Source organism: Scyliorhinus canicula, chromosome 18, assembly GCF_902713615.1.
Source record: "Scyliorhinus canicula chromosome 18, sScyCan1.1, whole genome shotgun sequence".
Taxonomy (NCBI): Eukaryota; Metazoa; Chordata; class Chondrichthyes; order Carcharhiniformes; family Scyliorhinidae; genus Scyliorhinus; species Scyliorhinus canicula.
The window spans coordinates 113280168-113295042 of NC_052163.1; the positions used below are offsets into that span (position 1 = coordinate 113280168).

Consider the following 14875-nt stretch of genomic DNA (forward strand, 5'->3'; position numbering starts at 1 on the left):
TGTTGTGGATAGAGGGGGGAGTTACCTCTGCTATTTACAGAAAAAGAATGGAAGCAGGATCAGAATCCCTGGATAGGTTAAGGCTAAATGGGAGGAGGGATTGCGGGAGACGTTAAAAGGGCTCTGGTGTGAAATTTTAGAGGATAAATGCATCGATCTCGTGCACAAGATTGGCACTAATACAATTGAAGGTAGTTCACAGAACACGTTTGGTGAGGTCAAGAATGAGTCACATGTTTGAAGGGGTTGAGGACACTGGTAACAAATGCAGGAGGGGCCGGCCAACCGTGTACATATGTTTTGGAAGTACCTGAAAGTGAGGAAATTCTGGAACACCTTCTTCAGCACAATGTGGGCAGTGTTACAGTTGGACCTAGACCCAGTCCCCTGGGAGCTATACTTGGGGTGTCGGACTTGCCGGAGCTCCAGACGGGCAGGGGCAGATGTCTTAGCCTTCACCTCCCTGGTGGTGAGGAGGCAGATCCTATTGTGTTGGAGGTCAGTTTCTCCAACCCTGTGCCTCAACAGGGACTCGCCAACACTAAACGCATTTAAATGGTCATTGGATAGGCATATGGACGATAAGGGAATAGTGTAGAGGGACTTTAGAGGGGTTTCACAGGACGGCGCAACATCGAGGGCCGAAGGGCCTATACTGCGCTGTAATGTTCTATGTTCAATAAGGCTGGGTGATTTAATGGAGCTTCTCAGCCTAGAGACACTTACATTTAGTTTAAGAGGGAACGAGGAGGGATTTCATAAAAGATGCCGTCCGTTCTTGTCACACTTTAAGGAATTAGTTTCAGTCAACAACTAAAAGAGGAGGGCAGTTAGTTAGTTAATTAATTGTTTTCGGGTTGAGGAAGAGATTGTTAAATCTTAGTTAAATGTGTGTAATGAAGGGCAGCACGGTGGTGCAGTGGATTAGCACTGTGGCTTCACGGCGCCGATGTCCCAGGTTCGATCACGGCTCTGGGTCACTGTCCGTGTGGAGGTTGCACATTCTCCCCGTGTTTGCGTGGGTTTCACCCCCACAACCCAAAAATGTGCAGGGTAGGTGGATTGGCCATGCTAAATTGCCCCTTAATTGGAAAAAAAAAATTGGGTACTCTAAAATTTAAAAAAAAATGTGTGTAACGTAATTTATGTTAAAAAAATGTTGAAAAAGCTAGTAAAGATTTTTTTTTAAAAATCCGTCATAATCTAGTTAAATGGCGGAGCAGACTCGAGGGGCCGAATGGCCTGTTCCTGCTTCTTTGTTCTATGAAAGGGGAGTCACAAAACTAGATTTTAAAGTTGGGTAAAGTGCATTTTGGAGGGCAGAGGCATAAAATTCGCAAGAATAGACTAGGTAGAACTGTTAATGGGCAATAGTTCTGTTGAACGGTGACAGGTGTTCAAAGAAGCATTTGTCTGAAGAACTGTACATATCCCGAGTGGAGTTGAATTCTAACTCTGTAACTAAATAACTTTGGTCAACACAAGCAATGAGAAACAGTATCAAACTAAAACAAACAAGCACAGAGGGGTATTCCAACCAGATGGACTGCAGTGGTTGAGGGCAGTAATTCACCACCCCCATCTCAGGAGCAATTAGGGATGGGCAATAAATGCTGACCTTTGCCAGTAACACCCACATCTAACAAAAAAATAAAAACAAAGTTGTTGAGGCTGAGGGTTATTTGAAAGCTTCAAGACAGAAATTCAAAGGTTCCTGTTAGCCAGGCAGTTCATTCTTGTCGAACCAAGCTGGTTTGCTGAAGTTGAGACACACATCAGCCATAATGGGCTGTAATCCGAATGGTGGAACAAGTTGGAAGGGCTGAATGGCTCCTCCCATGATCTGAATTGACGAACTCCATCTGACATGACCGCGGTAGCACAGTGATTAGCACTGTTGCTTCACAACTGCAGGGTCCCAGATTCGATTCCCAGCTTGGGTCACTGTCTACGTGGAGTCTGCACGTTCTCGCTGTGTCTGTGTGGGTTTCCTCCGGGTGCTCCGGTTTCTTCCCACAAGTCCCGAAAGACGTGCTTGTTAGGTGAATTGGACATTCTGAATTCTCCCTCTGTGTACCCCGACAGGTGCCAGAATGTGGCGACTAGGGGCTTTTCACAGTAACTTCATTGCGGTGTTAATGTAAGCCGACTTGTGACAATAAAGATTATTTTTTTAAAAGGAGATACTTCTGATTCACAACTTCCTCATTGATCTGAACCTACTCACACCCACCCTCCCTCTGGGACAGACGGTGAGCTGGTTGCAGAGTTGAGTGTTGTTCCTGTGAGCTTTGGCTCCCACCACTGTCAGCAGTTCACTGCCTGGTAAATCCAAAGGATGCTGCCAGTTTCAGTGTTCCTGTAACCTGACTCTGTACTGACCAGCAAGCCAGTCTGCAATACAGCTCAGCGTGATTCTGAGTAGATAAAATGCAGTTTAACATCGAGCATTGGCACAGGTACAATGGACCAGACGGCCCTATTTTCCTGCAGTAGTTCCTCTCAGCAATTGTGGCAACTGCACGTTACTCAGTTGATTGGGAAATTGGCTGAGTGACAAGAGACAAAGAGTGCAGACAATGGGCGCAGAGTCATGGAGTCTTACAGCACAGAAAGAGGCCCTTCTGCCCATCATGTCTGTGTCTGCCATCAAGCCCCTGCCTATTCAAATCACATTTTGTAGATTAATTGCTTCTTAAGGGCAGCACGGTAGCATTGTGGATAGCACAATTGCTTCACAGCTCCAGGGTCCCAGGTTCGATTCCGGCTTGGGTCACTGTCTGTGTGGAGTCTGCACATCCTCCCCGTGTGTGCGTGGGTTTCCTCCGGGTGCTCCGGTTTCCTCCCACAGTCCAAGGATGTACAGGTTGGGTGGATTGGCCATGATAAATTGCCCTTAGTGTCCAAAATTCTATGATTAACCTAGGACATAAGCTCGGCACAACATCGTGGGCCGAAGGGCCTGTTCTGTGCTGTATTTCTCTATATCTATACTTACCAGCACCTGGTCTGTAGCCTTGTATTCTACAACATAACAAGTGCTGAGCTAAATATTTCTTCATTGTTGCAGTACTCAACAGGCACTCATCCAATGTGACGAGTAGCGTCCCACAGGATCTGTGCTGGGGTCTCAGCTATTCCCCGTGTTTATTAAAGATGAGAGGATGGGGTAGAAAGTCACACATGCAAGTTTATCGATGACACAAATAGCATGGCATTGTACGCTGTGTAGATAGAAGTGTAACATTGCAAAAATATTGATAGAGTGGGTGAATGGGCAAGACTGGAACAAGTGGATTTCAATGTGAAGCCATCCACTTAGGATCTGAAAGGGATAAAAATGGATCATTTCTATGGATCATGGAAATCTAGAAACAGTGGAAATGCGAAGACACCCAGGGGCCCAGGTACGTCGATCACTAAAACATCTTGAACAGGGGCAGAAAATAATCAAAAAGGCGAGTGGAATGTTGGACTTTCTATCCAGAGGAGTGGAATACAAGAGGATAGAAATCCCGCTTAGGCTGCACAATGTCCTGGCGTCACTATGAACATTTCGGGACTCTGTATCTTAGGAAGGATATACTGGACTTGGAGGGGAGTGGGGCACAGATTTAGCAGAACGATACCCAGGCTCCAAGGATTCCATTATGAGGAGAGATTCCTCACAGGTTAGGGTTGGATCACCTGAAATTTAGACAGTCAGAAGATGTCAGGCATGACTGAATGGAAATGAAACAGAGTCTCGATTTGGGCACGTTGGGGGGGGGGGGGGGGGGAGAGAGAGAGAGAGAGAGAGAGAGCGAGAGAAGCGAACAACCCCGCTATTAACGGGACTCTGCTTCATTTTTGGCCCACGGGGATATCAGGTCACCAGTGCAAGAAGAGATCGGGGCGGCATTTAAAATCTCTGGACCCCCCAACTTACCAACTGAGGGGTCCTCAACCCCTGAGCTGGCGATCGGGCTGGGGGTGCCTTGCGTGGGTGTTGGAGGGGATGCGGAGGGGCTACATTGGGGCCAGGGACCCTCCGATTGTGCGTTGCGGCTTGGGGGGGGGGGGCTGTTGGGGTCACATTGGAGTCCGATTTTGCGCTATACTGAGGAGCTCCTCAGTGTATAAAACGGGGCTATGTGCTGCCTTGGCCGTGCGTTCCGCACTGAGGCCCCTTATACAACGTGAATCGCGGCTGCGAGCAATGGAAACGCGTGGATAAACGTGCTCGCTATGGGAATTTTTTTCCCAATTAGTTGAATCAGAGCTGCCTCTGTGGTCGCTGTTCCTGCTCCCCTCCTGTCTCGCGGATGTTCATGGTGGCACGAATACAATGAGAATCCAGATTCTCATTATTTTTCCAGCCCCCCTTCCCCCGTACCCACCTCCAAACCTGCAAATACAGAGCTGTGAAAATTCACCTTGGCAATTTTCTCTGAATTTGTTACTATTAATGAGGGTGTTAGTTATACCTGGAAATGTCATCAATACATCGCAATTCTCTGTTGGAACTGTTTTCATCCATGATTTATGGGACATGATGTAACGTCCCGCCTGGAGGAAACTTTTGCCAAATAGTTTATCTGTGGGAATATAAAAACAGGATCAGCAGACAGTATAGAGCACAATTAATCTCACAAGAGAAAGAGAGAAGGGGGAGGGAGTGTGATACAATGACATTGAGTTTTGTGTGCAATTATGAGTTATTTTTGGATGAAGAGGTTTTGAGAATGTGTTCACCCCCTTCAGTACAACTCAACCCCAATGCAACCTCACCCCCAATGTAACCTGACCCCCAATGCAACCTCAACCCCAACGTAACCTTACCCACCCCAATGCAATCTCATCCTCCAATGTAACCTTACCCCCAATGTAACCTTACCCATCCCAGTGGAACCTCACCCCCAATGCAACCTCACCTCCAATGCAACCTGACCCCCAATGCAACCTCACCCCCAATGTAACCTTACCCATCCCAGTGGAACCTCACCCCCAATGCAACCTCACCTCCAATGCAACCTGACCCCCAATGCAACCTCACCCCCAATGTAACCTTACCCACCCCAGTGGAACCTCACCCCCAATGTAACCTTACCCACTCCAGTGGAACCTCACCCCAATGCAACCTTGTCCTCCAATGTAATCTTACCCACCTCCAGTGCAATCGTTTATCAATTAATCTTTTTACAGGATGAGGGCTTTGCTGGCTAGGACAACATTTGTTGTCCATCTCTAATTGCCCTTGAGAAGGTGGTGGTGAGCTGCCTTCTTGAACCACTGCAATCCATATGATGTGGTACACCCACTGTGGTATTAGGGAGGAAGTTTAACCCAGGATTTTGACCCAGTGACAGTAAAGGAACGGTCGATATATTTCCAAGTAGGGTGGTGAGTAACTTGGAGGGGAACATTCAGGTGGTGGTGTTCCCAGGTATCTGCTGCCCTTGTCCTTCTAGATGGTAGTGATCATGGATTTGGAAGGTGCTGTCTAAGGAGCCTTGGTGAGTTCCTGCAGTGAAGCTTGTAGATGGTGCACACAGTTGCTACTGTGCATCACGGGTGGAGGGAGTGAATGCTTCCAAAGGGGTGCCAAGCAGGTGGGCTGCTTTGTCCTGAATGGTGTTGAGCCTCTTGAGTGATGTCCGAGCTGCACTCATCCAGACAAGTGGGGAGTATTCCATCACACTCCTGACTAGTGCCTTGTAGATGGTGGACAGGCTTTGAGGAGTCAGGAGGTGAGTTACTCACCGCAGGATTCGTAGCCTCTTAACTGCTCTTGGAGCTACAGTATTTATCTGGCTAGTCCAGTTCAGTTTGTGATGAATGATAACCCCTAGGATGTTGATGGTGGGGGATTCAGTAATGGTAATGCCACTGAATGTCAAGGGTGATTGTTTGATTCCTTCTTATTGGATATGGTCATTGCCTGGCACTCGTGTGGCTCGAATGTTACTTGCCACTTGTCAGCCCAAGCCTTGACATTGTCCCGGTGTTGCCGCATTTACACGTGGACTGCTTCAGTGTCTGAGGAGTCGTGAATGGTGCTAAACACTGCGCAATCATCAGTGAACATCCCCACTCCTGACCTTATGTTGGAAGGAAGGTCATTGATGAAGCAGCTGAAGATGGTTGAGTCTCGGACACTACCCTTCCCAGAACTGAGATGACTGACCTCCAACCACCAGAACCATCTTCCTTTGTGCCATGTATGACTCCAACCAGCGGAGTTTCCTCCCTGATTCTCATTGACTCCAGTTTAGCTTGGGTTCCTTGATGCCGTACTTGGTCAAATGCTGCCTTGATGTCAAAGGGCAGTCACCCTCACCTCACCTCTGGAGTTCAGCTCTATTGTCCATGTTTGAACCAAGGCTGGAATGGGGTCAGGAGCTGGGTGGCCCTGGCGGAACCCAAACTGAGTGGCAGTGAGCAGGTTATTGCTGAGTAAATGCCACTTGATAGCACTGTTAATAACCGCTCTGTCACTTTACTGATGATCAAGATTAGACTGATGGGGTGGTAATTGACCGGATTGGCTTTGCCCTGCTTTTTATGTACAGAACATACCTGGGCAATATTCCAGTGTTGATAGCTAAACTGGAATAGTTTGGCTAGGGGTACTGCAGATTCTGGAGCACCAATCTTCAGTGCTATTGCCGGGATGTTGTCAGGGCCCATCGCCTTTACAGTATCCAGTGCCTTCAGCCGTTTCTTGATATCACGTGGAGTGAATCGTATTGGCTGAAGACTGACATCTGTGATGCTGGGGACCTCCGGAGGAGACCGAGATAGGTCATCAATTCGTCACTTTTGGCTGAAGATTATTACGAATGCCTTGTCTTTTTTTTTTAGTTTTGTTTTTTTAAATTTAGAGTACCCAATTTTTTTTTTCCAATTAAGGGGCAATTTAGCATGGCCAATCCACCTAGCCTGCACATCTTTGGGTTGTGGGGGTGAAACCCACGCAGACACATGGAGAATGTGCAAACTCCTCACGGACAGTGACCCAGGGCCGGGATTCAAACCCGGGTCCTCAGCACTGCAGTCCCAGTGCTAACCACTGCACCACGTGCCACCCCCAGCCCTGTCTTTTACATAGACGTGCTGGACTCTTCCATCATTGAGAATGTTATATTTGTGAAGCCTTCCCCTCCAGTAAGTTGTTTAATTGTCCACCACCATTCATGGCTGAATGTGGCAGGACTTCAGAACTTAGATCTGATCTGTTGGTTGTGGAATCACTTGGCTCTGTCTATGACTTGCTGCTTATGTTGTTTGACATGCAAGTAGTCCTATGCTGTAGCTTCACCAGCTTGACACTCCATTTAGCGATACGCCTGGTGTTGCTCCTGGCATACTCTCCTGCACTCTTCATTTAACCAGGGTTGAATCCCTGGCTTGATTGTAGTAATAGAATGGGAGATATGCCGGGCCATGAGGTTACAGATTGTGGCTGAGTACAATTCTGCTGCTGCTGATGACCGACAGCAGCTCATTGATGCCCAGTCTTGAGTTGCTAGATCTCACACCCAGTGCAACCTCACCCCCAATGTAATCTCATTATCCAATGTAACCTAACCACCCCAGTGCAATCTCATCCTCCAATGCAGCCTCATCCTCCAATGCAGCCTCATCCTCCAATGCAATCTCATCCTCCAATACAACCTCACCCCAATGCAGCCTCATGCTCCAATGCAATCTCATCCTCCAATGCAACCTTATCTTCTAATGCAACCTCATGCTCCAGTGCAACCTCATTCTCCAGTGCAACTTCACCCCTGGTGCAGCCTCATCCTTCAATGCAAACTCACCCCAATGCAACCTCATCCTCCAGTGCATCCTCATGACCCGCCCCCCCCCAAGGCAGCCTCGTCCTCTAATGCAAATTCACTTCCAGCACAATCTCACCCCCACTGCAATCTCACTCCCCTCCCGCCCCACTCACTGCAACTTCATCCCCAGTGCAACCTCACATTCCCAAGTGTAATTGTACACCACAGTGGCACTTTGCATCACCAATTGCGCCACACCCTGGCATGTTTAATATTCAACAACTTTCAATGCTGAACACAGCACACTTGACCCACAGATTATCACGTTGCCGCGCTGTTTTCCACTCAGTTTCTATTCCCCTATCAGGCCGCTCACATCAACCAGGTTCTTTGCCAGACAAAGGGAGGCAGTGGTGTCCTGGTATTGTCGATGGACTAGTAATCCAGAGACCCAGAGTAATGCCCCGGGGACTCGCGTTCGAATCCTGCCATGGTAGATAGTGTAATTTGAATTCAATTTTTTTTTAATTGGTAGGCGGCACGGTAGCACAGAGGTTAGCACTGTTGTGTCACAACGTCAGGGCTCTAGGTTCGATTCCCGCCTGTGTGGAGTCTGCACATTCTCCCCGTGTCTGCGTGAGTTTCCTCTGGGTGCTCCGGTTTCCTCCCACAAGTCCCGAAAGACGTGCTGTCAAGTGAATTGGACATTCTGAATTCTCCCTCCGTGTACCCGAACAGGCGCCAGAGTGTGCCAACTAGGGGATTTTCACAGTAACTTCATTGCAATGTTCAATGGTTAGCACTGCTGCCTACGGCACTGAGGACCCGGGTTCGATCCCGACCCCGGTCACTGTCCGTGTGGAGTTTGCACATTCTCCCCGTGTCTGCGTGGGTTTCACCCCCCCAACCCAAAGATGTGCAGGGTAGGTGGATTGGCCCTTAATTGGGAAAAAAATTGGGTACTCTAAATTTACACAAAAAAAATTGATTCCACTGTTCCAAAAGTGAGCATCAAAAGCCTACTTTTGACAATAATAAAGATTAATATTAACTAAAAGTCAAATGATTGTCAAATGTTGTAAAAATCCATTTTGTTCACTCATGTCCTTGAGGGAAGGAAATCTATTGTCTGCCTGTGACCATGTGACTCCAGATCCACAGAAATATGATTGACTCTTAAATGCCCTCAGAGATGGTCAATAAATGCTGGCCCGGCCAGCAATCCCCACATCCTGTGAATGAAAAAAAAAGCATCTCCGGAACCTTGGCGCCAAATGCAACCTCAGAATCAGGAGCATGAAGAGTCACCTGGGAGACAACAAATCCACTATCCTGGGGCGTAAAGCCACAAAGCCAGGGCTTTTATTGCGTGTTAAGAGTCTCCTGGCACCTGACCAGCAGCAAGTTAGCATTTCAGAACAGCTGAAGAACTGGGAGGCAACATGAACAGTGATGATCATCAACACTGCCCAATGGACAATAACCAAGGGAACATTCATTGTCCCTTGATGTGTTCCTCACATTGCCTCTCCCCCTCTCCTGAAGGTGCTGACATTCTCTGGGGGGTTTGAGTTCCACACGTTGATCTTCCAAAGGACACTTCCTCATGTCAGACATAAACCATGAGGGAAAGCCCAAAACATCAACAACTTGCAGCTATGTCGCACCTTTAACATTATTAAAATATACCAAGGCACTTCACGTGAGCAACTATCAGGCAACATTTGAGCCACATAAGGGCATATTAGGACAGGTGACCAAAAGCTGCATCAAAGAGGTGGGGTTTTAAGGCTCTTCTTCGAGGGGACAGAGAGGCGCAGAGGTTTTTTGGGGGTCTTCAGAGTTGTGCAGGCAGATGAAGGTACAACCACCATTGGCGCAAGGAAAGTAAGGAATGTCCAAGGTGCCAAAATTGCTGGGACCTCAAATGGTTGTCAGGCTGAAAGAGGTTACAGAGATGGGAAGGGAGAAGACCATGGAGGGTCTCAAAAATAAGGCTTTGAATTTTAAAATGGAGGAATTGTTGGACTGGGAGCCAGTGCGAGATAGGATTCAGCCAACAGGTTAGGATGAGCTGAAGTTTACAGAGGGTGCAAATTTGGGTGTCCGGCCAGGGGAGTGTTGGAATGGTCGAGTCTGGAGTTAACAAGGACTTGGACGAGGATTTCAGCAGCAGTTGAGTTGAGGCAGGAGCAGAGACTTGGGAGGTTGGAGTGGGGAATTGGGTGACTGTTAATTTTGCCGACTGGCCATTTTCTTGTGAAACTGGGTAATGTCGCCAGAAATGAGGACAAAGCGACCACTCCTCTTTTGTCTTTTTCCCACTGCTTGAAATCAAAGAACCAAAGACTCGCTCTTCACAACTTTCAACATTGTCAAAGAATCTAAATCACTGACCAGTTGGGGTCAAAATCATAATATTACTTTCCATTCAGTCAGAAAAGCACCAAGGAGGGCATAGTATCCTAACAGATAGGCGACCACCAGGTCGATTAACAAATGAACAGTTTGTTAAAATAAGAAACTATGTACAGAGAACATAGAACATAGAACAGTACAGCACAGAACAGGCCCTTCGGCCCTCGATGTTGTGCCGAGCCATGATCACCCTACTCAAACCCACGTATCCACCCTATACCCGTAACCCAACAACCCCCCCCAACCTTACTTTTTAGGACACTACGGGCAATTTATCATGGCCAAACCACCTAACCCGCACATCTTTGGACTGTGGGAGGAAACCGGAGCACCCGGAGGAAACCCACACACACACGGGGGGGACGTGCAGACTCCACACAGACAGTGACCCAGCCGGGAATCGAACCTGAGAGCGAGGTAAAAGATGCCGGTTCAGCTCAGTGGGCTAGGCAGCTGGTTTGTGATGCACAGCGAGGCCAGCAGCGCGGGTGCAATCCCTGTACCGGCTGAGGTTATTCACGAAGGCCCCGCCTTCTCAACCCTGCCCCTCGCCTGAGGTGTGGTGATCCTCAGGTTAAACCACCACCAGTCAAAGGGGAAAGCAGCCTATGGTCACCTGGGACTATGGCGGCTTTACCTTACCATGTTTCCAAACTCCTAATTAACTGGGGAACCCACCCTGCACTCCCAGGCTTCACGCGCTTCGGCCCCATTGGTTGATTGGGGCACCTGCCCCTCTGGGAACCCCCCCCCCCCCCTAAAGGGGGTGCTACCATAAAGGGGGTTGAAATGAAATAGATCCAAACAGAAAGAACTTTCTGTGATGGGAGGGTCAGGGCTGCTGAATGGATGGTCTTACATGGGAGGTTGGGTTTCAATGGATGAAACAGTTTGTATTTTTGGGTTTTTTTCAGCTCCTGAAATCCTTATTCTGTAGAATCCTGAGATTCCATCCCAAATAGTTGTCTATGTCTTCCTGCCAGGAAGTACGCAGGAGTGAGCTGGTGAATGACATTTCTCCCTAACCTTCCCAAAGGGAATTAAACACAATTGCGTTAATCTGCGGTGACAATTCAACCCTGACCATTACACTCAAACTAAGAATAGCATTTCCACCGTCTAGAGGCATTTCAACTTCAGTGTTTTTAATCTTAGGAAGTTTGTGAAGTTTAGAAATTTGTTAATCCTTGGTTCTGTACCTAAACTGCATGTACCATGAGGTGGGATTTAGGCTTGCTGGTGAACCTTCAAAAGGCTTCTGGCCTGCTATTATCGGTATTATTAGAGTACAACAGTCTGTAGGGTGGCTTGTGAACCAGTGTTAGCTATAATTCTTTGTACGGAACATGGTTTTCTATTAAGAGGGTGAAAAGGAACATTTTCGAAAGGGATGGATAGTAGAGAGGAGTTATTACGGTGAGGAATATTCCCCAGTATTCAGTCACAATTTGTTTCACAAAGATGTGGGACGCAGTACAGGTCTCCTTACAGTCCCTTGACCCTAATTATAGGAGTCCTGGTCTGCACCTTATTTCTACAAAGGTCATGAGATATCTGATATTTCCAGTGCTTCTTCCAAAGAAACTTTACTATCCTGTTCGAGGTTTTCGCTGTTACCCTCATGGAGGGACTGAATGGATCGAACACTAGCCTGACAGCTAAACAAACTCCTCATCCTAACTCACCTCCTAACCCCAATCCTAATCCCGAATCCAAGACTGGCTGTGCCCAGAATAACCCCAAACCTGCAATGATCATAAGAATGGGGGAAATAGGGACAGGAGTAGGACATTGAGCGTGCCCCGTCATTCAGTAAGATCATGGGTAATATGATCGTGGCCTTAACCGTATATATATATATATATCCTTTTCGAGGGCAGCACGGTGGCCTAGTGGTTAGCACAACCGCCTCACGGCGCTGAGGTCCCAGGTTCGATCCCGGCTCTGGGTCACTGTCCGTGTGGAGTTTGCACATTCTCCCCGTGTCTGCGTGGGTTTCACCCCCACAACCCAAAAATGTGCAGAGTAGGTGGATTGGCCACGCTAAATTGCCCCTTAATAGAAAAGATAATTGGGTAATCTAAATTTATTAAAAAAAATATATATCCTTTCTCTTAATATATCCTTCCTCATAACCTTTGACTCCCTCGTCGGTCAAAAATCTGTCTAACTCAGCCTCGAATATATTCGGGGACCAAGCCCACACTGCTCTCGGGAAGAGAGAATTCCAAAGTTTAATGCCCCTTTTGAGATAAGAAATTCCTCTTCATCTCCCTCTTAAATGGGAGAGGCCTTATTTTTAAATGGTGCACCTAGATCTAGATTTCCCCAGTTGTCGCACGACTTCCCTACTTTTATACTCCAGTCCCCTTTGTCATAAAGACAAACATTCCATTTGCCTTCCTAATTACTTCCTTTACTGTCTCTTTCCGTACAAATATTTCGTTTTTCTATTCTTCCTATCAAAGTTGATAAGCTCACCTTTTCCCAAATTGCACTCTACTGGCTGAATCTTTGCCCACTCACTTCCTTTGCAGTCTCCTGTGGCCTCCGCACAACTTGCTTTATTACCTATCTCAGTAGCGTCAGCAACAGTACATACTCCCACATCACCCCGGTCGAGAATATAGTTGTAAATAATTAAGGAGAGAGCGGCAGTTTCCAAATCCCAATGACATAAACAGAAATGGGGATTATGCATTGAAGTGGATGATCAGACATGATGGTATGGGGGAACAGGCTCGACGGGCTGAATGGCCTACTCCTGCTCCTTTGTTCCTGTGGCATATTATCTCTTTGTGTGAATCAGTGTCAATTTTTCGCCTAGTTACACGCCTGTGAAACACTTTGGGAGGTTTTAACTAAGTTAAGGGTGCAATATAAATGCATTTGGACTGTAAGCTTGTCGAAAACGAAGTTCAGCCTTAACGTTCTCCTTAGCAAATTTAACCTCTGCTTGCTCCTGAGGTCTGCATTCCCCATACTCAAATCCAGTTTGAGATAGTGCCAGGGGGTGTAAACTGTCACCGAGATCGCTGCAGAATCAGCCCTGACATCGGCTGAACAACTGCTCATGGAGTCAATTTACAAAAAATCCTCCATGTTACTAACCCACTGGGCATTGACTCTCAGCTCCAGTTCCGCAGCTCCTGTGATTTTAGACAGTTTTGTGCACAAACCTCCGATTGCTGTGATGAAAGATTTTACAGAATTAATAGCGGCAAAACGAATCATTCTGACCGACTGGTCTTAATTGGTTCAATGGTAACAGGGAATCGGATAAATGCTTTAAAGAGGGAGAAAGCAGCAGAGGAGTGGGATTGTTCTTGTGCGGGCACGATGGATGGCATGGTCTCGCCCTCTAAGCTGTATCTTGTCTTATGAAGAGAGATTGAGGGCCAGCATGGTGGCTCAGTGGTTAGCACAGCTGTCTCACGGGGGCCGAGGTCCCAGGTTCAATCCCGGCCCTGGGTCACTGTCCGTGTGGAGTTTGCACATTCTCCCCGTGTCTGCGTGGGTTTCGCCCCCACAACCCAAAGATGTGCAGTTAGGTGGATTGGCCACACTAAATTGCCCTTTAATTGGAAAAAAATAATTGGGTACTCTAAATGTTTTTTTTTAAATGAAGAGCAGTTTAGGTCCACACTCACTGCCAAGGTTCCAGGGTGCCACCCTGCCCAGAGGGAAGTACCTGGGGGCCTCCAATCTCCTGGGAGACCCACAGGAGTGCCATTGCATCTGGTCCCCATTTGTGGAGGTCAGCACTGCACAGCGCTCTGCCAAGATCTCCAAGTCAAGAGGGTTAGATCCCACGCCCTGGGTAGATCGTGAGAGAGCACATACTAGAGAGACTAGCTGTCTCACTCCAATATGAAGATTTGACAAATGTGATCCCGCACATTGCGACGTCTCGTGAGATTGCGTTAGATCTCGTGAGGCAGGTAGATCCCGGAAGAAGGATCTCCCGGCATCTACCAGTCACATTGAGCCGCGCTGCCTTTCGGGCGAAACGCGGCTAGTAGAACTCGCTCTGTGCAAAGAAATTCCTCTGAAATTCTTTTTTGGAATGATTGTTGACAATCTTCTATTCACGCTGCCTTGGTCTCCTCACGAGTGGAAACCTATTGCACTCCTCCACAATCCTAACAATCTCTTTCAGATGGGGACAGTAGCATCATTGTTATGTTCCTGCACTAGTAACTCAGGCGCCTGGACGAACACTCTGCAGCTGTGTTTAAATCCCACCCTGGCAGCCGCTGGAATTAAATGTTAGTCTCATTAATAATGATCACAAAGTTACTGATTGTCGTAAAAGCCCCATCCGTGTCCTTTAGGGAAGGAAATCTGCTGCCCTTTCCTGGTCTGGTCTACAAGTGACTCCAGACCCACAGCAAGGTGGCTGACTCTTAACTGCCCTCGGAAACGGCCTGGAAAGCCACTCAGTTGTAGGAACCTCACCATCACCTGCCGAAGGGTAATTAGGGACTGGCAATAGCTAAGCTCACATCTAAAACCAAATTGTTGTTTTCAATAAAAAAAGAAATGTTTAACCTTGCATTCTATTTTTGTATATTTTATTATTTACTACTGACCTGCTATCCTAAGGGTAGCACAGTGCATCATTACACACCCTGCTTACAACAGCACTTTAAAATGCAGTACGGTTTGATTCAGTACAGTACGCTGTAGAGCAC

At 47.4% G+C, this 14875-nt stretch overlaps 1 protein-coding gene across 2 annotated transcripts in view; it reads right to left on the reverse strand.

Annotated features, from left to right (window-relative positions):
- ano8b (anoctamin 8b) overlaps window positions 1-14875 on the reverse strand; it is a 131847-nt gene that overhangs the window by 75237 nt on the left and 41735 nt on the right. For both annotated transcript variants that reach the window (XM_038777664.1, XM_038777665.1), the window contains exon 2: window positions 4467-4577. In XM_038777664.1, the coding sequence (XP_038633592.1) occupies window positions 4467-4577 (111 nt within the window). The remainder of the gene's footprint in view (window positions 1-4466; window positions 4578-14875) is intronic.